Source organism: Schistocerca americana, chromosome 7 (genome assembly GCF_021461395.2).
Source record: "Schistocerca americana isolate TAMUIC-IGC-003095 chromosome 7, iqSchAmer2.1, whole genome shotgun sequence".
In the NCBI taxonomy this organism is placed as follows: Eukaryota; Metazoa; Arthropoda; class Insecta; order Orthoptera; family Acrididae; genus Schistocerca; species Schistocerca americana.
In genome coordinates, this window is record NC_060125.1 from 276783192 (window position 1) to 276808782 (window position 25591).

Here is a 25591-nt window from a genome sequence, read left to right on the forward strand (position 1 = left end):
TCCACTTCCAAGAAGCATCACCAAATTTAAATACCTGGAATAACAGTGAGAAAATGTCCAAGATTATGGAACATATGATAAGTACAAATTTAGTTAAATATATTACATAATAAATTATTGTATAACAATGCTAGGGATGTAATATAACTGTGGTGTTCAAATGTCGTGTTCACCATCTTGGCAACAGCCATAGACACGGTCAAATAAAATCATCTTATCTTGCTTATCCAGTGCCCCTTTTTTGAACATTTCATTTCGGAATAGCATTCACGAATTTACAGTTTGAATATGCAAGAAACGATGTTTCCATTGATTTATCTTTCAGATTCTCTAACCTGAAAGTCAGATGTGGGTAAAAAACTAATCAATTATTTAAACTTGTGTCCTCTCTTTTCTCAACAATAAGAAATACATATATTTGATTCTGAATATTTTGATAACATAAACTACAATGCTTAGAACTTTACAAGATGACAGTTCTGTTAAAAAATAGTAACACTAAGAGTAACACAATTTTTGACAACACTGAACTTTGACAATAACCACTTTAATAATTTATTAGGTGCAACGGTACATAAATACAGCTGTGTCAACAAGTAGAGTGAAAAATGTAGCACACCTGACGTCTTAAATACTTTAAAAACAGGCTCTCTTCTGCAGAGGCAAGAGAGTGAGAGGTGGGGGAATGAAGAGAATGACAGTGCAGGGTACAATGGACACCAGGACTGGGATTAATACTTAGTGGGTGACCCATCTTTTTGTTTGGTATCTTCTCTGTTCCATTTTGCTTTCATCTTGAGTTAGAGGGATCCTCGAAAGCTTGAGGTTAATATTTCCTTGGGTGTTTTAATAAACATTGTTTCAGTACTATTGCACATAACATGACAGTACACCAGTTACTCCAATTAGGGTGAGGATATTGTAAGTCATTTTCATATTATGGCTTCACACCCAGTTGTAGTACTGGTATAATGAGTTGAAATGCTTCTTTTATGTAAGAACTGCTATTGGAGGCCTAGAACAAAAAACGGTCAAAAATCAATGCAGAGGCTTTCAGGGATGCATTAAAGGAACAAAAGTAAACACTGATGAGATCTTATTATCAAGATCAGTAAACAATCTTATATTTAACTCTTGGTCACATTTCAATAAAGCTCACTGTAATGAGTGTATATGCTTATTTTATTTACTCTTCCATTAATAAATAAAGTACAACTGTACTGACAGCTAAAACATAACCAGGCATTGGACAGACGATTATGAGACACCACTAATAAGGTAATGACTAAATATAGATAGTGAGACATGGATGTAAAGGTTCAATAATTCTAAAGAACATAAAGCATTTCATTCCAACCACCAACTATTCAAAATCATCACTGACATAGCATTAGCAACTTTTTATCCAGGAATGTTCTTCCTATTTCTATGGAACACGCTGGCACTAAATGCTGCTGTCAGTCACCAGACATTAATGCTTATTATGGAAGCTGTTCTGTATTCAGCTGCTAAACTCAGTATGCAGCAACATTTCAACTGTTGAGCCTTGTGCCTTTTGAGAGAAACACACACACACATTTTAAGTCAAGATAAATGCTTGGATGTGTACAGTGGATACATCAAAAAACAGATTCTTCTGATTTGTTCCCATTAGGAACAGCATGCTTTATGACCATATTGATGAGAATTACGATAGGAGGAAAGGGCAGCATCAGTCAAATTTTTTATTTGTTTAGTGCAGGTCAATTTCAGCCGCAGTGTAGTTATCTTCAGTGCAGTGCATCCGAGTCATGATGACTTATACTGAATGTAATAGCATATGGTACCAATTGACACTACAGATAACAAACATCAGTTAAAAATTGATATTTCTTTTCTGTAATGTCAAATGGTACCATTTATGTTTACAATGAGTCATCATAACTTGGTTATATGGAGATGCTAAACAGTAGCTGAAATCTATCTGCAACAAACAATTAAAAATTTACAGCTGATGCTACCATTCCTCCTATCATTTAAAAATGGGTTGCTCTTTATTTCAATCTACTGCTGCATATTTACCTATAAAAACTGTTGAAATATTACTTGCCATGACTCAGTAGGTGAAAATATTGTTCAAAGTTCTTAAAGAAAAGACTTTAGGTAATTTAGTTAATTTAGTACACATCAGCTATAATTAGAAGGAAGTGTGAGATCTAAAAATTGTGTAGGGAGTCCAAGGTTTGAATACAGCAAGCAGTTCAAATAGATATAGGTTGCAGTAGTTGGATAGAAATGAAGACACTTGCACAGGATAAGACTAGTGTGGAGAGCTACATCAAACCAGTTTTCACACTGAAGACCAGAACCAACAGGCATACTAATTAAATAAATGTTAAAATAGCATCATGGGTATTTTTAAATGAAAAAAAAATACATCAATTTATACAGAACAGTCTTACAACACTCAGTCTGTGGCTTTTCTTTTTACAGCAAATATAGGGCACAAGTTTAGTATTCAGTTGAAACTGCATCTACACCACTGATCACTAAACATCTGCATTTTATAAATACTAAACTCAAACTGGACTTACTGCACCTAATACTGTTACATCAACATATCCCCATGTTCCCTATTACATTCACATCAAGCATTAAACACTTCATTGGATTTTGTATAGGCTGTTATGCTGTTTATAGTTTTCTCTTCAAGATTTGAGTACACTCTAAAGTAAAATTCATATTATCTGTTGCAATTTTAACAATTTTATCAACCTTTAAATGTGACCTTTCCACAGAAACAGTCATCTCCATGTTATAAAATAATAATCAACAGCCTCTGGCTACAACTGTTGACAGGTATGTGGAACCTGACACGTTCCACATCATTACAAAGTGTCGTATTCATGATCTATGGAACAAGTACTAATCTAATCTACTCAATACATCATTTAGTTCTGAAGTAGTGCTGTGCTGTCTTAAAGCATGGGTATTTATGTGGATTGTACTGTCAAATATTTTATGGTCCAAATATATCATATTGGAAAACTGCATTAAAATATTTTGGTTCATATGTAATTTAATACACAGTAAATTACTAAGAATAGCATAGTGACTACATTATCCTAGCCAAGACAGACACGAAGCCAAGGCCCACTACAGTACTACAAGTGTATATGTCAACTAGTTCTGGAGATAAGGAGATTGAAAGACTTCATTATGGAATAAAAGAAAATATTAGGATTGTTAAGGAAGTCAAAAATGTAATTGTGTCAGAGAACTGGAATTTGACAGTTGGAAAAGAAAGAGAAGGAAAAATAAAAGAACACAGACTGTAGGAAAAGAATAAAATTAGAAACTATGTGGTAATATTGAGCACAGAGCAATTTAATCATTGCTATACTTTAAGAATCATCTCATGAATTCAGTACAATTCAGCGCTTCAACTGCCACACTTGCTGCTCTTTCCCCATAAGATATTTATTACTGATACAGGGTCTCTCTTCAAATTTTGTATTCCCATAGTGATAGAAACACAAGCAGAAAATTAAGATAATCTCCTTAAAAAAGAAAGAAACAAAGACATAACACAGTGTCGTAATTCATTGCAACAAAGAGGAAATTCAAGAAGTGAAACGAAATTAAGAAATTAGTGTAAGTCGCATGGGGAATGGATACCAAAGCTTCAGAAACAACAAACTTCTCATCACTGAATGCAAAGAAAACTGTCTAAATGTTAAAAGCAGTGGGTACACTTCCTGCTACAAAAAATAGACTGAGAATAAACTAAGCAATGTGAAAGTAGCTGTGGTTTCAGTAGACAGACTGTTTTGATGCAGCTTTCCACGCTCATCAGTCCTGCACAAGCTTCTTCAGCTCTGCATAACTATTGCTTGCATCTACTCGAATCTGCTTATTGTTATGTCTCGGCCTACCTCTAAAGTTTTTACCCCCACCTCTCACCCAAACTTACTTCCATTACCAAATGGATGATTCCATGATGTCTCAAGATGTGTCCCATTAACAGAACTCTTCTTTTAGTCAAACTGTGCCACCAATTTCTTTCAATGAGTACTACTTCATTAGTTATGCATATGTATTCACCACCATTGATGAGGAGGCTTGCGTGCCTCAGCGATAGATAGCCGTACTGTAGGTGCAGCCACAACGGAGGGGTATCTGTCGAGAGGCCAGACAAACATGTGGTTCCTAAAGAGGGGCAGCAGCATTTTCAGCGGTGTCAGGGGCAACAGTCTGGATGATTGACTGATCTGGCCTTGTAACATTAACCAAAACGGCCTTGCTGTGTTGGTACCATGAATGGCTGAAAGCAAGGGGAAACTACAGCCGTAATTTTTCCCGAGGGCATACAGCTTTAAATCTATGGTTAAATGACGACGGCGGCTTCTTGCGCAAAATATTCCGGAGGTAAAATAGTCCCCCATTCAGATCTCTGGGCGGGAACTACTCAGGATGACGTAGTTATCAACAGGAGCAAAACTGGCGTTCTATGGATTAGAGCATGGAAAGTCAGGTCCCTTAATCGGGCAGGTACGTTAGAAAATTTAAAAAGAGAAATGGATAGGTTACAGTTAGATATACTGGGAATTAGTGAAGTTTGGTGGCAGAAGGAACAAGACTTCGTGTCAGGTGAATACAGGGTTATACATATAAAATCAAATAGGGGTAATGCAGGAGTAGATTTAATAGTGAATAAAAAAAATAGGAGCACAGGTAAGATACTATGAACAGCATAGTGAATAAATTACTGTAGCTAAGATAGACATGAAGCCCATGCCTATCACAGTAGTACAAGTTTATAGGCCAACTAGCTCCGCAGGCGGCAAAGAGATTGAAGAAATGTATGATGAGACAAAAGAAGTTATTCAGATAGCGAAGGGAGATGAAAATTTAATAGACATGGGGGACTGGAATTCAATAGTCGGATAAAGAACAGAAGAAAAAGTACTTGGTGAATATGGAATGGGGGTAAGGAATGGAAGAGGAAACCACCTGGTAGAATTTTTCACAGAGCATAACTTAATCATAGCTAACTCTTTGTTTAAGAACTATGAAAGAAGGCTGGGTATGTGGAAGAGGCCTGGAGAAAGGGGAAGTTTTCAGATAGATATTATATAATGGTAAGATAGAGATTTAGGAACCAGGTTTTAAATTGTAAGACATTTCCAGGGGCAGATGTGGACTCTGTCCACAATCTGTTGGTTATGAACTATAGGTTAAAACTGCAGAAACTGCAAATAGGTGGGAATTTAAGGAGATGAGACCTGGATAAAATGAAAGAACCAGAGTTTGTGGAGAGTTTCACAGAGAGCATTAGGGAACAATTGACAAGAACAGGGGAAAGAAATACAGTAGTAGAAGAATGGGTAGCTTTGACGGATAAAATAGTGAAGGCAGCAGAGGATCAAGTAGGTAAAAAGATGAGGGTTAGTAGAAATCCTTGGGTAACAGAAGAGATATTGAATTTAATTGATGAAAGTAGAAAATATAAAAATGCAGTAAATGAAGCATGCAAAAAGGAATACAAACGTCTCAAAAATGAGATCGACAGGAAGTGCAAAATGGCTAATCAGGGATGGCTAGAGGACAAATGTAAGGATGTAGAGGCATACATCACTAGGGGTAAGATAGATACTGCCTACAGGACAATTGAAGAGACCTTTGGAAAAAAGAGAACCACTTGTATGAATATGAAGATCTCAGACGGAAAACCAGTTCTAAGCAAAGAAGGGAAAGCAGAAAGGTGGAAGGAGTATATAGAGGGTCTATACAAGGGCAATGTACTTGAGGGCAATATTATGGAAATGGAAGAGGCTGTAGGTGAAGATAAAATCGGAGATATGATACTGCATGAAGAATTTGACAGAGCACTGAAAGATCTAAGTCGAAACAAGGTCCTGGGAGTAGACAACATTCCATTAGAACTACTGATAGCCTTGGGAGAACCAGCTCTGACAAAACTCTACCATCTGGTAAGCAAGATGTATGAGACAGGTGAAGTACCCTCAGACTTCAAGAAGAATATAATAATTCCAATCCCAAAAAAAGCAGGTGTTGACAGATGTGAAAATTACCGAACTATCAGTTTAATAAGCCACAGCTGCAAAATACTGCCAAGAATTCTTTACAGATGAATGAAAAAACTGGTAGAAGCTGACCTTGGGGAAGATCAGTTTGGATTCCGTAGAAATGTTGGAACGTGACGCAATACTGACCCTACACAACTTATCTTAGAAGATAGATTAAGGAAAGGCAAACCTACGTTTTTAGCATTTGTAGACATAGAGAAAGCTGTTGACAATGTAGACTAGAATATTCTCTTTCAAATTCTGAAGTGGTCAAACACAAGAAGCGAAAGGCTATTTACAATTTGTACAGAAAGCAGATGGCAGTTATAAGAGCTGAAGGACATGAAAGGGAAGCAGTGGTTGGGAAGGGAGTGAGACAGGGTTGTATCCTATCCCTGATGTTATTCAATCTATACATTGAGCAAGCAGTAAAGGAAACAAAAGAAAAAATTGGAGTAGGAATTAAAATCCATGGAGAAGAAATAAAAAATTTTGAGGTTTGCCGAAGACATTGTAATTCTGTCAGAGATAGCAAAGGATCTCTAAGAGCAGTTGAACGGAATGGGCAGTCTTGAAACGAGGCTATAAGATGAACATCAACAAAAGCAAACTGAGGATAATGGAATGTCATCTAACTAAATCAGGTGATGCTGAGGGAATTAGATTAGAAAATGATACAATTAAAGTAGTAGATGAGGTTTCCTGTTTGGGGAGTAAAATAACTGATGATGGTCGAAGTAGGGAGGATATAAAATGTAGACTGGCAATGGCAAGAAGAACGTTTCTGAAGAAGAGAAATTTGTTAACAAAGTATATATTTATGTGCCAGGAAGTTTTCTCTCAAAGTATTTGTATCGAGTGTAGCCATGTATGGATGTGAAATGTGGACAATAAATAGTTTAGACAAGAAGAGAATAGAAGTTTTCGAAATTTGGTGCTACAGAAGAATGTTGAAGATTATACGGGTAGGTTTTTGTAACTAATGAGGAGGTACTGAATAGAATTGGGGAGAAGAATAATTTGTGGGACAACCTGTCTAGAAGAAGGGATCAGTTGGTAGGACATGTTCTGAGGCATCAAGAGATCACCAATTTAGTACTGGAGGGTAGCATGGAGGGTAAAAATCGTAGAGGGAGACCAAGAGATGAATACACTAAGCAGATTCAGAAGGATGTAGGGTGCAGTAGTTACTTGGAAATGAAGAAGCTTGCACAGGATAGAGCAGCATGGAGAGCTGCCTCAAATCAGTCTCTGGACTGAAGACCACAACCACAACAACAACAACGACAACAGCAACATGTATTTACCCAATCTTCTGTAGTACTAAACATCAAAAGCTTCTATTCTCTCCATGTCGGTAGTATTTATCATACACTTTTCACTTCCATACAATTCTACACTACAGACAAATACATTCAGAAAATATTTTGTAAAACTTAAATTTATATTACTTCTCAAAATATTTCTTTTCCAGAAACATTTGCCTTTCCATTGCCAGTATGCACTTTATATCCTTCCTAATTTGGCCATAATCAGTTATTTTTCTGCCCAAATCACAAAACTCATTTAATATTTTCAGCATATTACTTGCTAAGCTGATTCCCTTAGCATAATCTAATTTAGTTCAACTAGACCCCATAATCTCCGTTTCACTTTTGTTGATGTTAATATTCAAACAGGTGCTTCACTTTTCTTTAAATGTTTCTTTAATTTTTCTTATACGCATGCTCTACTTTTCTCAAAGTCATGCATGCTTCTAGAGCTTTGGGTTTCTCCTCTAGCCATTCCTGCTTTGCATCAACTGCCTACCTCATGTTTTAGACCTAGATACTCGTATTTGTCTGCCTCATTTATACATTTTCTCCTTTTAATCAGTAAAATTTATTGTCACATCTGTTATCCAAGGATATCAACTGGGACATTTTAACCTGCAGTGCATAAGAAACAAGTTATGGTTAGAATGCACATCCCCACATGGGAATACTTTGCAGTTTTAAACTTAGTTAAAAAACATCTATCTAACCATTATAAGATATATCTAAAAACAAAGATGATGAGACTTACCAAACAAAAGTGCTGGCAGGTCGATAGACACACAAATAAACACAAACATACACACAAAATTCAAGCTTTCGCAACAAATGGTTGCTTCATCAGGAAAGAGGGAAGGAGAGGGAAAGACGAAAGGATGTGGGTTTTAAGGGAGAGGGTAAGGAGTCATTCCAATCCCGGGAGCGGACACAGGCAGACAGTGTTTGTTGGTAATGAGGATCACCCTGCGGCTAAACATGCCTTGGTGCACGGCCAGCATATCTTGGCACAGTGTTACACCGTCCGGGTTATCTGGATACTTCCCACTAACACCAATCTGTCAGAACTCCGGAGATGGGAACTTGCCCTTCAGTATATCCTCTCTTCTCGTTATCCGCCAGGCCTCAACCTCCGCTAATTTCAAGTTGCCGCCACTCTAAGCTTGTGGTTATAGCTTGATACCAGTGCCTACCAATTTTAATTGTATATTACAGCACTGGGGTTGGTCACTAAGTGACTGAAAATCGATTTTGCTGACAATAAAACAACAAAATACAGCCAATGCTGATTTTCTTTCCAATTCTATCCACTATTTGGTCATGGTTCACACAACACTCCATGGAGTTGCCAATCAATAATATTTTTTATTGCTTTATACATTCTTTCAGTCTCTGTTTTATCTGTAGAATATTTTACAGAGAAGAATGTCATAATTGTATTATTATACCATACAGTAATGTCTTCAGGAAATGTAATGGCTGTAGTTTCCCCTTCCTTTCAGCCATTATAGTACCAACAATGCAAGGGTATGCTGGTTAATGTTACAAGATTAGATCAATCATTCACTTGCTCCTTTTCAGGAACTATATGTTAGTATAATCTCTCCCCAAATTCCCCTTAAATGTGGTTGCACCTCAGTATGGCTATCAATGCAACTGAGGTATGAGAGAAATCCTACCACAACAAGGTCCATGGTTGATGGGGGATGGAGACTAGTAGAAAGTAGATTACTAACTTTTTAAATATCAAAATTAGAGAAGACAAAGCATACTTAGTAAAAGAATTCTACTATCTAAGGAGACAGATTACAGAAGGTGTCAAAGCAAGAAAAACACCACAAAAAGATTTGCATCAATGAAGAAAGGTTTGTGGGGACACAAGCTCTATGGGCTTCTGTCCCCATGAATATTGCAAAAAAAGTATCTCTGGACCTTGGGCAATGTTTTCTGAGACACCAAGTGTTTAAGTTGTTTCTGTCCTTATAACGATTATAAATAAATATTGTGTATGTGAATCAGTAATGCAGAGTCATTACACAACATGAACATCATGTTCGTTGCCCAATTCCTCTTCAACAAAGGAATTCAGCTGATGTCATGAATGGACGTAGAACACAAGGAGAGCTTTAAGGAATTAAGTAGAGAGAACACAGTGTTCTCTACAAATGAATTAATGTGAAAACTAGACAGCAGAAGATTAATGCTGGTAAATCTTCCAGCTTAAATGGTCATGGTCCATGAAACTTTTCCATTCCTAATGTTTTGATCAGAGCTGTGCTAGACATTTTCAGAGATTCCCCTGGTTCTGCTGAGTCTTGCCTCCACAGCCAGAGACAGTGGTCATTTATGTGCTAGTTGCATTTGAGCAAATGGGTGTGTGAGTGTTGTCTAACGGAGAAGAAGGCCTTCTGGCCAGAAGATTACTTCTTTATTCGTTTTCTTGTTGTGCCCATTTGCGACTTGACATCTCCACTATATTGTGAATAGCAATCTATACTTTTCATAATAAGATCAGTATTCTTATATGTTACAACAAAAATGATACAAGTGAAGAAGAAACTTACCATGATAACAGAGAATGTTGTCAGTGAACTCTGAATGCTGATACTGGTGATATAGTTTATGAACTTTTCAAAATTTTGCTGATTTAGAGCAAGGTAGGTGAGAACTACACAAAATGTTAACTTAAAATATTACTGAACTGTCACTACTTAAAACTGCACATCAGTAAGAGTTAATTTTGTTCTTCAAAGTGTTTTTGCACATTGCACATACTACTGAATTGCTTTTGAAACAAAATGCTATCACAGGAATGTTTTATATTGCAGTCAGGAATTATTCTGATCTGTTTAGATGTTTCCATGAAGAAAGTTTATCTCTCAGTGAAGTATGTAGTACTCACACAACGCCTTCCTGGGCAGAAGAATGGATTGCAGGTTGAAGGAATTTCTAGAATAATGGTAGTGTGTTTTTTGGGGCTGGAGAATAATAAGAAAAAAGGTAATACTTGTGCTATATGTAAGGGTTTTCGGTGTAGACACAATAATGTAAATGGATCAGTTTTCTATGAGTGAATATGTTCTGTCCACTAACTGTACAAAAGTCACAGGTGTGACTCCAGTGAATGTTGTGTTGAAAACTCCAAAAACACAGCTTAGTTGACTAAACACTCCAATTACAGAATTAGGTAAAACACTAATGCTTCATAAATTAATGTATGGAAAAATGTAAAAACATTTTATCTACTGGTAGGAGAAAACTGAGCATAACACAAGCATCAGGTGATAAATAAATAAAGGAAAGAAAAGGAAGACCAGTCAGAAGGAATTAAAAAATCATCTATTAATCATTTTTCCTGGCACTTCTTCCCAAACTCTTAACCTATTTTTATCTTGAGACCTAAATGAGAATTTTTTAAAGTGCAGAGACATCCAAGCCGCTCAGAGAATGCTTACCTCAAGAAAAATGTTTGTGATTATATCACTAACAGACGTTAATCCTGAGCTTTCTTCTTCTTCTTCACGAGAAGACAGGGTGTCAGAAAATTTTGCAGCCAGTATACTGATGTGGACTGACAATAAAAGAGTCATTCTGAAACAAAATTAAAAACACCATAGAAAAAATAATTATTTTTCTAATAAACACAACTTTTCCTAGAACTAGATAGTTACTCTTGGAGACAGTGAGCCTCTTGGAACGGATCTCGATCTTCCTTTACCAACAGTAATTCTGCAGTCTTGTGGAACTGTTCTACAGACACTGCTGTAAGTCTAGCTAGTGATGAAATAGCTTTATGGTGGAATTCTTGGGGCCTAATTTCTGGTGAATACTCACTAAGCCATTGTATTGTCTCTGACCAGCTCTGGAAAAGAAAGTATTACAGCAATGAAGTATATGTCTATATTTACACAGGGGAAATACACTCTAAGAAGAAAAGGGCACACCATGAATGAATTATTCAAATGGGATGCAAATCAGTGGATGTGCTGCACATGTACAGACAAACAAATGATTACAGTTTCAGAAAAGCTGGACACCTTATTCAAGAGAAAGAGCTTCACAAATTGAGCAATTGGTCCACCTCTGGCCCTTATGCAAGCAGTTATTCATCTTGGCATTAATTGATAGATTTGTTGGATGTTCTCTTGAAGGATATCATTCCAAATCCTGTCCAACTGACACTTTAGATAGTCAAAATCCTGAGTTGGTTGAACGGCCCTGCCTATAATGCTTCAAGCATTCTCAATTGGGGAGAGATCTGGCGACCTTGCTGGCCAATGTAGGTTTTTTGGCAAGCATGAAGAAAAGCAGCAGACATTCTCATTGTATGTGGGCGGGCATTATCTTTGTGAACTGTAAGCCCAGGATAGGCAACAAAACAGGGTGTAGAATAGTTGTGCTGTAAGGATGCCACAAATGACAACCAAAGCAGTCCTACCGTGGAAAGAAATTCCACTCTTGGTTGTCAGGCTGTATGGTGTGCAACAGTCGAGTTGGTATTCCACCGCTGTATGGAGTGTTTCCAGACACATCATCAGCCAGAAAGCATACTGACTGGAGCACAACTGTCTTAAGCAGTGAGTCCTGTTTCAAACTGAGCCCCAATCACCAGCACAGATGTGTCTGGATACAGCACGTACAGTGGTGGGATACCAACTTGATTGTCGTCTACCATACTGCTGGACAGCCAGTAGTGATGGACTGGGGTGCCATTTCCTTTTCAAAGAAGGACTTCTTTGGCGGTCATCTGTGGCACCCTTACAGTACAGTGGTATGTCAACAGTATTCTAAGCCCCTTTCTGTTGCTCTTCATAGCAAGCCATCCTGGACGTACTTTTTAGCAGCACACAGTCCATGCACGCATAGCAAGAGTTTCTACTGTTTGTCTTCGAGCTTGCCGAACTTGACCTCTGCCAGCAAGGTCACCAGACCTCTCTCCAATTGGGAACATTTGGTGCATTATGGGTATAGCCCTCAAACCAGCTCAATATTTTGATGATCCAGTGAGTTAACTGGACAGAATTTGGTATGATATACCTCAGGGGGACATCCAACAAATCTATCAATTGATGCCAAGTTGACTAACTGCTTGCATAAGGGCTAGAGGTGGACCAAAGTGATACTGACGTGCTCAATTTGTGAAGCACTCTCTCTTGAATAAATCATCAAATTTTTCCGAAATCTTTATCATTTGTCTACTGCACATGTACATCACATCTATCAGTGTCTTCATGGTGCATCTTTTTTTTTGTCTTAGAGGTATGTGGTTTAACCATGATACCAAAATAGCTAACTTCTAATCATCATCATAGCTGATATGCCAGAACTTTCCTCAGGTCAGTACAGCCGACAGTCACACAAAATCGAAAAAAAAAAAAAAAATGTAGAACCTAGCTTCCGAAAACTTGTTCCTTCACCAGGGAAGAGAGAAAAGGGAGAGGAAAAAAGGGAAAATGGATACTAGTCACTCACAATCTAAGTTATGACTTAACAAGGGGAAGGTAAGCAAAGATGGAGTGTGAAGTGTCTCCAAAGGAAGTAAAAGATAATGCGTCACAAGTACTGCACCAGTTTCAAAGCAAAGGAGATAAATAGTTATATTTGAGATGAATAAGATGAATAATACTAAGTAAGGAGAATCTGAATGGCTTGTGTTATGTAGCAGGTACCATGGTGGATAATTTGTCTGTGCTCTTTGATGTGTTCAGCCAATTTTATGGCTGTCATACCAATGTTGAATGCTATGCAGTCAACACATGTCAGCTGATAACTCACATGTTGTTTCACACACGTGGCCCTGTCTTGAATGTTACATGCTTTAGCAGTGGTGAAGCTGGAGTAGGTGATTGTGAGGGGATGCATTGGGCAGGTTTTTCAGCAGGGCAGTTATGTGGGTATGAACCTTTATGCGGGGAAGGCAGTTTAATAATGTTGTAGGGTTTCACAAGGATGTCACAGAGGTTAAAATTATGAAGAAAGGCTACTGTGGGTGGTGTAAGGAGTATATTGTGAAGGGGTGATCTCTTTTCATGGGTCGACTTGAAGTTGTAGCCCTGGCTGAGTAATATGCTAGGGCTTTCAAGGCCAGGATGGTATTGAGTGACAAGGGGATGCTTTTGTGTGGCCTGGAGGTTATATCATTGTTGCCAAAAGTGGGGGGGGGGGGGGGGGGGATGGACTGCTCAAGAGATTGGATTATGGACAAGGTCTGCAGGGTAGTTGTAGGAGATGGAAGCATTAAGACAGGTTATCGGTGAATGTGCTGAGGAATCTATCACTGGAACTTAACACTTTCTTAATCACTCCAAAGCTAATGTAAACAATTTTCTATTTCTAAAACAGTAGCATACAGTGAATATGAAAACATTTGTATCTAGATATATTTATGTCATGGCACACATTAGGTGAGGCACAGGCATTCAATGTTGGAGAAGTTTTTAAAGAAGTTAATATCAGAACTTTCAAGTTCATCATTTAGTAACATGTCTCCCTGTACTGTGCCATGAATGAATATTTCCAGTTCTTCATGTATGTCCACTAGATGTCCCATGTCAGTTTTATTTAATATATGAGGATTGTGCAGAATTTCATGGAATGGGTGGCCATTGCTGATTTATTACAGTTGCTAGTATTGTAGGCATTTTTATGTTTTAGTGTATTTTTTGGAAGCCTTGCCCAGATTGGCCTACATAGGGGGTTTTTCAGGTTCTACACCACCACAGTATCTTATAAATACCTGACTGAGTGCATGTCTGTAAGTGTGTTAATATTGTTTCTCAGTGTGTGTTGTTTATTATGTGTTGTGAAGGCAATGTTCCGTACAGCCTAGCCACCCGTGGTCGTCACATCTGCAGTGATGAGCAGTCCCCCTCTAAATATACCAAGGGTCTCACTGAAGCTTCACTGACCGTAATTATCCTCCTATCCTTGTACAAAAACAAATCTCCTGTGCCTTATCTTTCCAGTCTCCCACCACCTCCCAAAGTCCTACAGTCCAGCTACAGAGGAGCATTCCCCTCGTAACTCAGTACCATCCGGGACTGGAGCAGCTGAATTACATTCTCCGCCAGGGTTTCGATTACCTCTCGTCGTGCTCTGAAATGAGAAATGTCCTACCCACTATCCTTCTCACCCCTCCTACCGTGGTATACCACCGTCCACCGAACCTACACAATATACTCGTCCATCCTTACACAACCCCTGCTCCCAATCCCTTACCTCATGGCTCATGCCCCTTTAATAGACCTAGATGCAAGACCTGTCCCATACATCCTCCTACCACCACCTACTCCAGTCCGGTCACTAACATCACCTATCCCATCAAAGGCAGGGCTACCTGTGAAACCAGTCATGTGATTTACAAGCTCAGCTGCAACCACTGTGCTGCATTCTATGTACGCATGACAACCAACAAGCTGTCTGTCCGCATGAACGGCCACCAACAAACTGTGGCCAAAAAACAAGTGGACCACCCTGTAGCTGAACACGCTGCCAAACATGATACCCCTCATCTCAATGATTACTTCACAGCCTGTGCCATATGGATCCTTCTCACCAACACCAGCTTTCCTGAATTGCGCAAGTGAGAACTTTCCCTGCAACACATCCTATGTTCCTGTTACCCTCCTGGCCTCAATCTTCGTTAGTCACTGTCCTCACCCATCCAGACCCCTCCCTGTTACCATTCCAGCACTGCACAGTCATCAATTCACCGCCACACCCAGTCTATTAATTTCTTTTTATTTTTATTTCTCTCCTTCCCGCTACTTACCCCCTTCCCCCTCCGCACCTTCTCTCCTGCCCTCCGTCTAAACTGCAACATTTCACTGTCTGCCACTCCCACCATGCTATCCCTCCCCCTATCCGCTCCAGCCTCCTCCTTACCCCCACCCAGTCGCCACTCCCGTCATGCACTGGTGCTGCCACTCGCAGTGTAGTTTCAGCTCTCGGAGACTGCAGATGTGTGTGCCAGTTGCGCTTGTGTGTGTGTGTGTGTGTGTGTGTGTGTGTGTGTGTGTGTGTGTCTGCTGCTGACAAAGGCCTTAATGGCCGAAAGCTACGATTGTGTGAATCTTTTTATTGTGCCTATCATGACTCAGCACCTCCGCTATATGGTGAGTAGCAACTTTCCTTCTCTCGTATTGTTACATTCCATCCTGGATTTTCCATTATCTGGATATAAATGTTTTCATCTTTACTGCATACTACTGTTTTAGCAGTAGAAAATTGTTTACCTTAGCTTTGGAGTGGCGAAATTAAATGATTATGAAACTGTTAAGTTGTGAAGTACTTGTTACTGTTGCTCTGTATGCCAGACAATGAAATTACTAACAAAAATGTAAGTAAATTCACAAAATGGATCAAAATATCATACTTATACACACTATAACATATGTATCTTCTTGAACAAGCATCTTTTTCAACCAATATCTCACTGGCCCACACAGGAAAGGAAACTAACCTCACTTCATATTAATTACAATGTGAAAGCAACTGTAAATGCATCTAAGTCTGGCAGCATGCAGCTGAAAATATTATTTCCTATTCTCTTCTACTTAGTATTAATCATCTCATACATACCTCCCCCCACTTCACGTCCCCCCATCGCTCGTTGCGCTTGCTCTGTGCCAATGCACCTACCAGTCTTTACCCCTATCTAATCCTCTCCTTCTCCCACAGCCCCTGGCGCTGCCACTGCCTGTCTTGTCCTGCCACCTTCTAGTCCCTGCATGCTCCACCAGAAAGTGCTCCTCCCACCAATACTCGGCTATACTTCCCCCTTCCTTGCCCCAATCCCAACTGCTGCTTTCACTCAAAGCAATAGCTGTAATCCATCTGCAGCAACCAGAGAGAGCGGTCATGTGTGCACGAAGCATGCCAGCTTTTTTGTGTGTGTGTGTGTGTGCGCGCGCGCGCGCGCGCGCGCTTTTACACTTATGGTTACTTTTCAACATAACCACCGAAAAGATTGAGACATTTATTGTACCTGTGGACAAGCTTTGCAAAACCCTCTTCAAAAAATATTGCCACCAATGAGCATTGATGTCGTTTTGAAGATCTTCGTTGGTTTGAAAGTGCTGCCCTCCTAATCACGTCTTCAGTTCCTGAAAAGGTGAAAGTCGCTGGGTGCCAGGTCAGGACTGTACGGCTGATGATCGCAAATGTCCGACTGAAATTGTTCAAGAAGCCATCGGGTTGTGCCAGCAGTGTGTGGATGAGCATTGTCGCGGATCAACAAAATTCCTGAAGTCAGCATCCCTCTTCGTTTGTTTAGAATGGCTCTCTGCAAACATTGTAAAGTTTCACAATAAGCAGCTGCATTGATAGTGGTTCCGGGCTGCATAAACTCTACAGACAACACACTTTTTTGGTCCCAAAACATGGTAGCCATAACCTTTCTGTTGTTGAATGTTTGTCTGAATTTTGTTTGCTTGTTGAATTTGGATGCATCCATTATTGTGATTGTTGTTTTGTTTCCAGTGTGTCATATTGGATCCAAGTTTCATCTTCACTAACAACTGATTTCAAAATGTTCTCTCCATCATCATGATAATGGTCAAGGAAATTCAAAGCCGATGCTATTCCGTGATTTTTGTGAGCATCCGTCAACATCTTTGGAACCCAAGGAGCACAAAGTTTTTTGTAGCCTAAATGTTCAGTAACAATAGAGTCTACAACAGATCTTGAAACTTGCAGGATTTCCATAGAAAAAGCAGTTAGGGTGAACCTATGACTTTCTCTAACCATTCTGTCAACTCGTTCAACAAGGTTAGCTGTAACAACATACATGCATCCTTGGCCCCCTTCATTATGCACATCATTTTGGCCGTCTTTAAACTTTCGGCACCATTCATGCACAACACCATCAGTCAGGAAGTTATCACCATACACTTGGCTCATTCTCCAATGAATATCTGCTACACTATTCCCTTCTGCTTGCAGAAACCAAATTATACTTCGCAATTCACACTTGGCGGGAGCAACAATGATGGCAGCCATGTTTACCTCGCTGTAGTGCAACGCAGAATGTTGTCTTGAGGTCGGCAATGGCAGACTGTGTAGTGCGAGACTTGCGCAGTAGCCTACAGGATATGCCCACTTTCTGCCACTCGCATAGCTTCTATACTAAATGATCGGAGGTTGAAAAAAAAAAATGGCCCTCGTACATCTCTCTTTCTTCCACATTCTTTCTTCTTTGCTTTGAAGATGACACACACGTGGTAAGTTATCTTTTACTTTCCCTGGACAACCTTTACTTCATCTTTGGTTACCTTCCACTTTGTTACCTCATAACCTACGTTACGAGAGACCTGCACCCAATTTTCCCTCTGTCCCTTGTTTTCCCTCCCCCTCCTCTGGAGGACCGAATAAGTTTATGAAAGTTAGGTTTTATTTATTTTTATCATTCTGTGTGACTGTCACCTGTATTGAGCTAAACAAGGGATTGGTCCAATTCAACATTTCAAAATATGCCCTGAATTTTTTTTATAGCAGAAGAAAGACCCTGTCAAAATTTTAACTGCTAAGATGCAATGCAAGTATTTTTTTAAAATGTTGGAAATTGTCAAATTCCTAGCTCGCCGGGAAGCTGGAAAAACATACACCCCTACAGTAGGTTTAGTGGACTACACAAGCACAACATGACAAGCGATTATCCTTGGTTGACCGTGCATCAGTGAACACATAACAGAACTCGGCGTGATCATAATTTGTAATGCAAATTCCAGTGTTAAGCAGTGTGCAAACCTGATTTTTCTCCATAAAATCTGACAGTGGGCTGCATAAATGGAAGAAAGACTCAAACAAAGTAAGAAATATGCCCCAATATGGAACATGCAAAACTATGAAAGAAACACTATCCAAAAGATTACTGTACAGGATAGCCACAAAGTCCAATTAGCCCCCACTAATGACCAACATAAATCCCTAAGCTTAAATAAATAACATGAACAAAAGCTCTTTAGAGGAGTCTTCTGTAGGTGTGAACCATGTAGAGCTGCTTGTGAGAGGCAGTGCACCGTTACCAATGGAGATATATAAGACTAGGCCCTCTGAAACGCAGTTGTGGTGAACACTACTGATTTCAAGTTTTCTTTGACCTGCCTGAGTACATTCAGGAAATCATACAGTGCAGGATGTTACAAAACAACAAAGGTTACTCCAAGCAAATGTGTAGAAGAGATGCCATTAATTTTTAGCTGACATGGAGATGAACCTTGTTGTTACAACATCTGCTGTATCTAATGCTGTTTAGTCAGGTTTTGTGAAAGAATTGCCATGAAACCGCACTTTGTCATTTCGGGGTGAAGAAAGACAGAGTTTGTTGTGCAGTCGATTAATGTTATGGCACATTCATATACAACAATGGCAGTGATAGATACAAGTGGATTACTATTTCTGCACCTTCCTATCTGTCTTCAGGGAGCTTACGGCATATTAGGACCAAAAATACAGAGGGATTCAAAAAGAAAGAACAGATTTCAGTTGTTTATTATACACAAATCATGAAAGATAGAAAACCACTGCACAACACAGGACAAAGGAGGACTTCAAGTTTTATGTATGCACAGACACTACACCATACAATCAACATGAGCACAAAGGGTTGCTCGAAAAACATCAAAATGGTAGTCCATTTCATTCCACACACAAATCAACAAGTCCCTGTTTACTGAATTAACAGCTTCAACAATTCGAATTCGACAAAGACTGTCTTTTATGTACCCCAACAGAAAAGAAAAAGAAATCGCAAGGTGTGAGGAATGCATGTTGCACTTGAGCAATGAATTGATTTCACACAAATTCTCTTGTGGTGTAGTCACCATGCTGCTATAAACAAACCACAGTGCAGCTGAGTCAAATCTCTGAAACTTCCTCTATGCAGTAACATACACAATGTGTTTCTATCTTTTGTAGCTTATCTGTAATAAACAACTGAAATCTGTTCAGTCTTTCTGAATCATCTGGTAGAAACAGAACTGTTTAGTCAAAAAAATTTATAAATGACGTATCAAAATCTAGAAAAATGGCAAAGAATAATTTTTAACATTTCATTCAAAATGATTTCTAGCCAGTTGCAGAAATTAATTCATTGTTTTTGTTGGATTCTTGGCCTACACATAATGATATCTCTGCCTTTCAGGACAATGACAAAAAGACTGTTGATACAATTCAGATTCCATCCAGAACAACCATGTGAGTATTGATAAAGATTTTTGTTTGACTGGGAAAAATATTTTTAAGGAAATAGTTGGACAATACAATTTCTGACAGCCCCATGTCATTTTTTGAGGTGTATCAGCAGAACAGTACTCTTCAATCGCAGTCATTTGTGCATTATCAGTTTGTATCATCAGCACGTTTTACAAATTGCTTTCAGTATATGCCGTATGCAGCACAATAAGCAGACCAATGACCAGGACCACTTCCTCCTCCACTACAATTATGTCCAAATAAAACAAGTAATTACTATGAAGTGCTTGAAAGCATTAATTTTTCTTTTCCCAGGTATGCCTGATGTAGGGGAAAATGTTTGTTTTCATCATTCAAATGGCTCTGAGCACTATGAGACTTAACTTCTGAGGTCATCAGTCGCCTAGAACTTAGAACTAATTAAACCTAACTAACCTAAGGACATCACACACATCCATGCTGAGGCAGGATTTGAACCTGCGACCGTAGCGGTCGCTCGGCTCCAGACTGTAGCGCCTAGAACCGCACAGCGACTCCGGCTGGCTTCATCATTCAAATGAAGTTTACTTTACTGTAAAGATTGTAGGCAATAAACAAGGAACTCATTGATACTAAAATATATGTTATTCAAAAATTATCATAAGAACTATGCTTGTTGTTGTTCTGTTTGTAAAATGGTGTATGTGGAAGAAATATTTCATTTTGATAAATTAAAGTCATGATTGATGGAAGTCATCTGCAATGTAACTTCAAACACCACATTGATTTATTTTCCTCTGCTAGTCATCTTTGTAAGAATTACATATGCAACAGTTAAGTAGTTGATACAAACTACCTCAAATTCAAAACCTTAATAGTATGTGACATTTTTTGCATCATTTAGGTACTTCAAACTTGCAGAGTCACTCCTGATATATGCACTATGCAGCTCTACACTCTACTGTCAAGACCAATCATGTGCTAGGCAGGAGTGGCTGTACAAATCGTTGTCATACGTCGTTCTTTATATGATAAAAATGACTAATTCCAACAATTTTTAAAAAATACTTGCAGTGCTTCTCAGCAGCTAAAATTTTGACAGTGGATTTCTTTTGTTGTATTCCTCCAGCATAAAAAAATTTCAGGGTGGGTTTCAACATGTCGGAATGGACAATTCCCTTGTAAGGTTAGTACTAGCCAGCTAATCTGTCTCTCTGTGCATTTTTCACATTTCTGTATGAGATTTTCCAGTTAATCAATTACTATAAATGAAAGTCAACATGAGACATCAGGTTCTGGCTAAAAATCAAATACTACATATATGCACAAGAAAACAGGTAGCATTCTAGACACTTACTAAACTACTAAGTTTCTGTGACATAACAGAACATTAAACAGAAGCTTACACTTGCAATTTTATCAACAGGTACATTCACTCCAAGATCATGGGAGGATTCGGCAAGACTTTTTAGCCACTCATCACTTGTGCTTTGGTCTTCTGTCTCATCTGCATCATCATCAGGAATTTCACATAACTCTTTTAATGCAGTCATCTTGTCTTGCAGTTCAACTGCAACTTGACCAGTTAGAGACTGCAGAATGGCTTCCACTTTGAGCTCACACTGCTTAGACAGCATTTCAAGAGCTTCCAAGTGCACAAGACCTAGAAGCAAACAACACAAAGTCTTCATAGTTAAAAGAAAATAAAACAGTACATTTATGAACAGATTCAATAGCAGGCCAATATTTACCTCCAGCAAACGAAATCACAGCACTACTGGTAGACATGTTTAAAAGTAGCTTTCTAGCTTTTACAAGAACAGGTGGGTCCTTCCCCACTTACCACCTAGGGTCTGTGTGGCCTGCTCTTCCATCCTATACATATTCCTATTTGCCCCTTGTAGAAGGAACTAACAGTTTTATCTACTGGCAGTGGTACTGGAATTTTGCCTCTTGGAGCTAAGTACTGGCCAGCATATAGCATGTTCGTTGCCAGGCCCACATGGAATGCAGCACAGTGGTTGTGATCTACGAGCTTAGCTGCAACCAGTGTGCAGCATACTACATGAGCATAGCAACCAACAAGCTGTCTGTTCGCATGAATGGGCACCGACAAACTGTGGTAAAGAAACAACTGGCCCACCCCTTTGCTGAGCATGCCAGCCAATACGATGTTCTTCATTTCAATGACTGCTTCACAGCCTATGACATCTGTATCCTTCCAACCAAAACCAGCTTTTCGGATTTCTGCATGCGGGAACTTTCCCAACAATATATCCTGCACTCCTGTAACTCACCTGGCCTCAACCTTCATTAGTCATTGTCCTTACCCATCTAGCTCCTTCCCTGTTCCCATTCCAGCAGTCCTCTATTCCACCAAGGCATTCACAGCCTCTTCTCTTCTTTTCTGCTCCCCCCTCCCGTCCGCCCACCATCTATTCTCCAGACTGCACCTAGCTGCCCTATCCTCTCTCCACCTTATACCTTTGTGTGCTTCTACAAGTAGCATTTTACCATCCTCCATTCCCACCACGCTATCCCTCTCCCTCCCTGCCACAGTCTCCTCCTTACCCCCACCACCTGGTTGTTTCTCCCACCATGCACTGCTGTTTGCAGTCTGGCCTCAGCAGTGAGAGACTGTGGTCATGTGTGTGTGTGTGTGTGTGTGTGTGTGTGTGTGTGTGTGTGTGTGCGTGCTTCCAATGAAGGTCTTGTTGGTCAAAAGCTTACTTTCTGACAGTCTTTTTGTCGTGCCTATCTGCGACTCAGCATCTCCACTATATGATGAGTAGCAACTATCCTTTTCATAATACTGTCATGTTCCATCCTGGATTTTCCATAGTTTGATACGAATTTTATGATTATTTGTGTTGGCATATAAGTGGCATTAACTGATTTACACTTCAAGTTCATTTCAAGTGCATTTGTAAGCAAAAGTAACAATCCATATTGGACTTTCTGTTGTTTGTAAGTGAAAGGTTAGATCACAGCAAATACATATGGCATCAATGGGACAGTGTGGTCCTTCCACTACACATTTAGCTTCAGTTAAGCTGTCTTCAACATGAAGTTTGGTTTGAATACCACAGTACTGGAAATGGTCCAATTACAGGTGACAAACTCTGTTTTTCTTTTAACAAAAAATTGATTCACACAGTCACTTACAAGGAAATTAACAAGGTCTAGTTAAATTAGATTCTTTTTCACACACACACACACACACACACACACACACACGAAACAACACAAGTGCATATCATATTAAGTACAAGGGAAAACCCTTAAGACCTTTGCATTTTTAGTCTGACACCTGCAAAACTGTGGAGGTGCACATGGGACTACAGACAAGTGATAATCGAACCAATGGTAATTTATTTATTTTTGAAATATTTTCCATGAGACATTTGATATTGGTTACTGAAAAATCATTTCCTGGAACCAGCTATTATCCACAGAATGCATACTTTTCTGACTAAGATTCACAAATGTTTGCTCCAAATATCTACTGTTCATTGCTGAGTGAGTGGCATAGCACCTGAGTGTATTATCAACAAGTATCATGAGAAATTAGGCAGTGTCAAAACCCAGCGCCTACTGGAGGCACCTGCTACAGACGCCAAATATTTATAAATTGCATTTTTTTCCTTCAGCCCACATTGAATGTTGGCATTATTATATACAGTGCATGTACATCTTAGTTTCATTAATGTACACAATGCTAACTCAATCTCCAACAAACCCAGAGAATTTCTATTTGTATGTAAAGGCTGTTAATGGTGCCAAAGTTATTCTCTGTGCACTCATGGAAGACACAGGAACCAAAATTTAAAGTAGCAAAGCAAAAGCAGAAATTCTGAACTCTGTTGCCAAACATTTCTTCACAAAAAGATGTACAGGAGTACTGTCACTTTAATTTTCACACAACTGCAATTATAAGTGATATACACTACCAGTCATTAAATTGCAACAGCAGGAAGGATATTAAACAATGATATTTTACCTAGTTTGCACATATCTTACAGTAGGAACAATGCTAGATTACATTTGTAGGTAATTTGAGGGTATACAGGGTGTGAAATCTGATACACAGAGCTACCATCTTTGGCAGCAACATAGTTCTGACATGTCATTGGGTGCACAACAGTCGACACAAACTCTGCTCTGCATCAAAGGTAGCCACAACAATTGTCACCTCAGTGACAGACGTTGTTCTCTGTGACTGAATACTTGACTTTCTCTAAATAAGTCTGTTCCTTAAGGTATGTGCTGTGGCTGCACAGCTGACCGAACAATATGTCCGACTTCTTTATTGCTAGTCACATGCAGCCACTTTCATGACAATTAATTTGGCCTCCCCAAACTTATCAATTTCATATTTGCATGGCAGAGCTGAGATTCCAACCACACAGGAGCAATATTAATGAAACAGAAACTGCAGTTTTGATAGGACATGTTCTTTTGTTGCCTGATACCAACACTTCCTTGTAGACGTTTCTCTTTCTTACGCGAGGTATAACATAGTCATCTCACAAATAATCTACATTCAAATGTGACTTCTGAATAATAAACAAACTGCATAACTTTCCATATGTATATAATGTAGATGGTGTTACTCCTGCTTTGAGTGTGTAGTATTCTTCATCCCAATTCGACGTTTATTGCCTGCTCCCTTCCACATGCTGCAGTTTTATTGACCGGCAGTTTAAGTATTAGTGTCATTGACACTGAGAAACAGATGAAATTGTTAAAATTGAACAAGGCTCCAGGAACCAATGGAATCCCCACCAGATTCAATACCAAATTTGTAGCCAAGTTAACTCCCTTTTAAGCATAAAATGCTGAACATACCTCAACAAAAAACTGTTCCCAGTGTTTGGAAGAAAGCACGTGCTATGCCTGTCTACAAGAGAGACGACAGAAGTGATCCTAAAAACTACTATACTGCTTTAGAATCCTAGGATAAATTATTATTCCAGACGTAATGAGGTGTCGTGAACAGAATCAACTCCTCCATGTCAACTAGCATGGGTGTTGAAACCAATAGTCACGTGAAACCCAACTTGCACTTTTATCAAATGGCAGCCTGAAGGCCACTGATTGAGGTAATCACATAGATGCAACATTCTTCAATTTCTAAAATGCAAGTGGCTCAGCATCATACCTAAGCTTCCTGATGAAAGTACCGTCACATGGGGTACCACACAAAATTTGTAACTGCTTTGAGGGTTTCTTGGTAGGGAGGATGCAGAAAGGAGTGTCAGCAGCAGGTGAAGTGCTTCTGGCTTGCCCCAGAGAAGTATGTTGGGACTCTTGCTATTCATGCTTTACAGGAGCTGTACAATAAAGAATGGTCATATTCTTTTTTGACAACATACAACTCAGATTTATAATCTGGAATGTTGTTCTCAAAATAGTCTCCTCTGGATGTGATGCACTTGTCCCACCATTTCTGCCAGTCTGCAAAAACATGCTGGACACAATTTTTTGAAAGGTCCTTCAGACTCGCCTCCGCTACTTTCACGACTAAGCAGTAGTGAGCTAGCAGTAGTAAGCTACATAAGCAGTGGTGTAAAGATCAACACCACTGGACAGTAAGTGACTGGAAACAAGTGATTTGGAGTGTTGAGTCACATTATATTCTATGGAAATCTGATGGAATGGTTTTGGTGAATGCCTGGAGAAAGTTACCTATTCTCATGTGTATTTCCAACATTGAAGAAGGAGGAAGTTGCATTACGACATTGCAACATGGGTTTTTTGATGCTTACTATGTGGACCCCTTGTTGTACTTAAACACTAACTACAATATGGACACATTTTACAGCATTGTGTACTGCATACAATAGAGGAACAGTTTGGACTGATAATTGTTTGTATCAAAGCAGCACCTGTGAGGCAATCCTTCATGGGCAATAACATTTTTGAAATGGACTGACCTGTTGAGTCCCAACTTGAACCCAACGAAACACTTTTGGGATGAGTTAGTGCGTAAACTTTGCTCCAGAGCCCAGCACACACCATTGCTACATTCTCTGATTTTGG

The 25591-nt window shown here is 39.2% G+C and overlaps 1 protein-coding gene across 3 annotated transcripts in view; it reads right to left on the bottom strand.

Moving 5' to 3' along the window:
• Positions 1-526: 526 nt before the first annotated feature.
• Positions 527-25591, bottom strand: part of LOC124622499 (protein FAM114A2) — a 69656-nt gene continuing 44591 nt past the window's right edge. For all 3 annotated transcript variants that reach the window (XM_047148217.1, XM_047148218.1, XM_047148216.1), the window contains exons 6-9: positions 20956-21212; positions 11050-11240; positions 10834-10969; positions 527-1015 (exon numbers count right to left, since the gene is read on the bottom strand). In XM_047148217.1, the coding sequence (XP_047004173.1) occupies positions 938-1015; positions 10834-10969; positions 11050-11240; positions 20956-21212 (662 nt within the window). In that variant the 3' untranslated portion in view covers positions 527-937. The remainder of the gene's footprint in view (positions 1016-10833; positions 10970-11049; positions 11241-20955; positions 21213-25591) is intronic.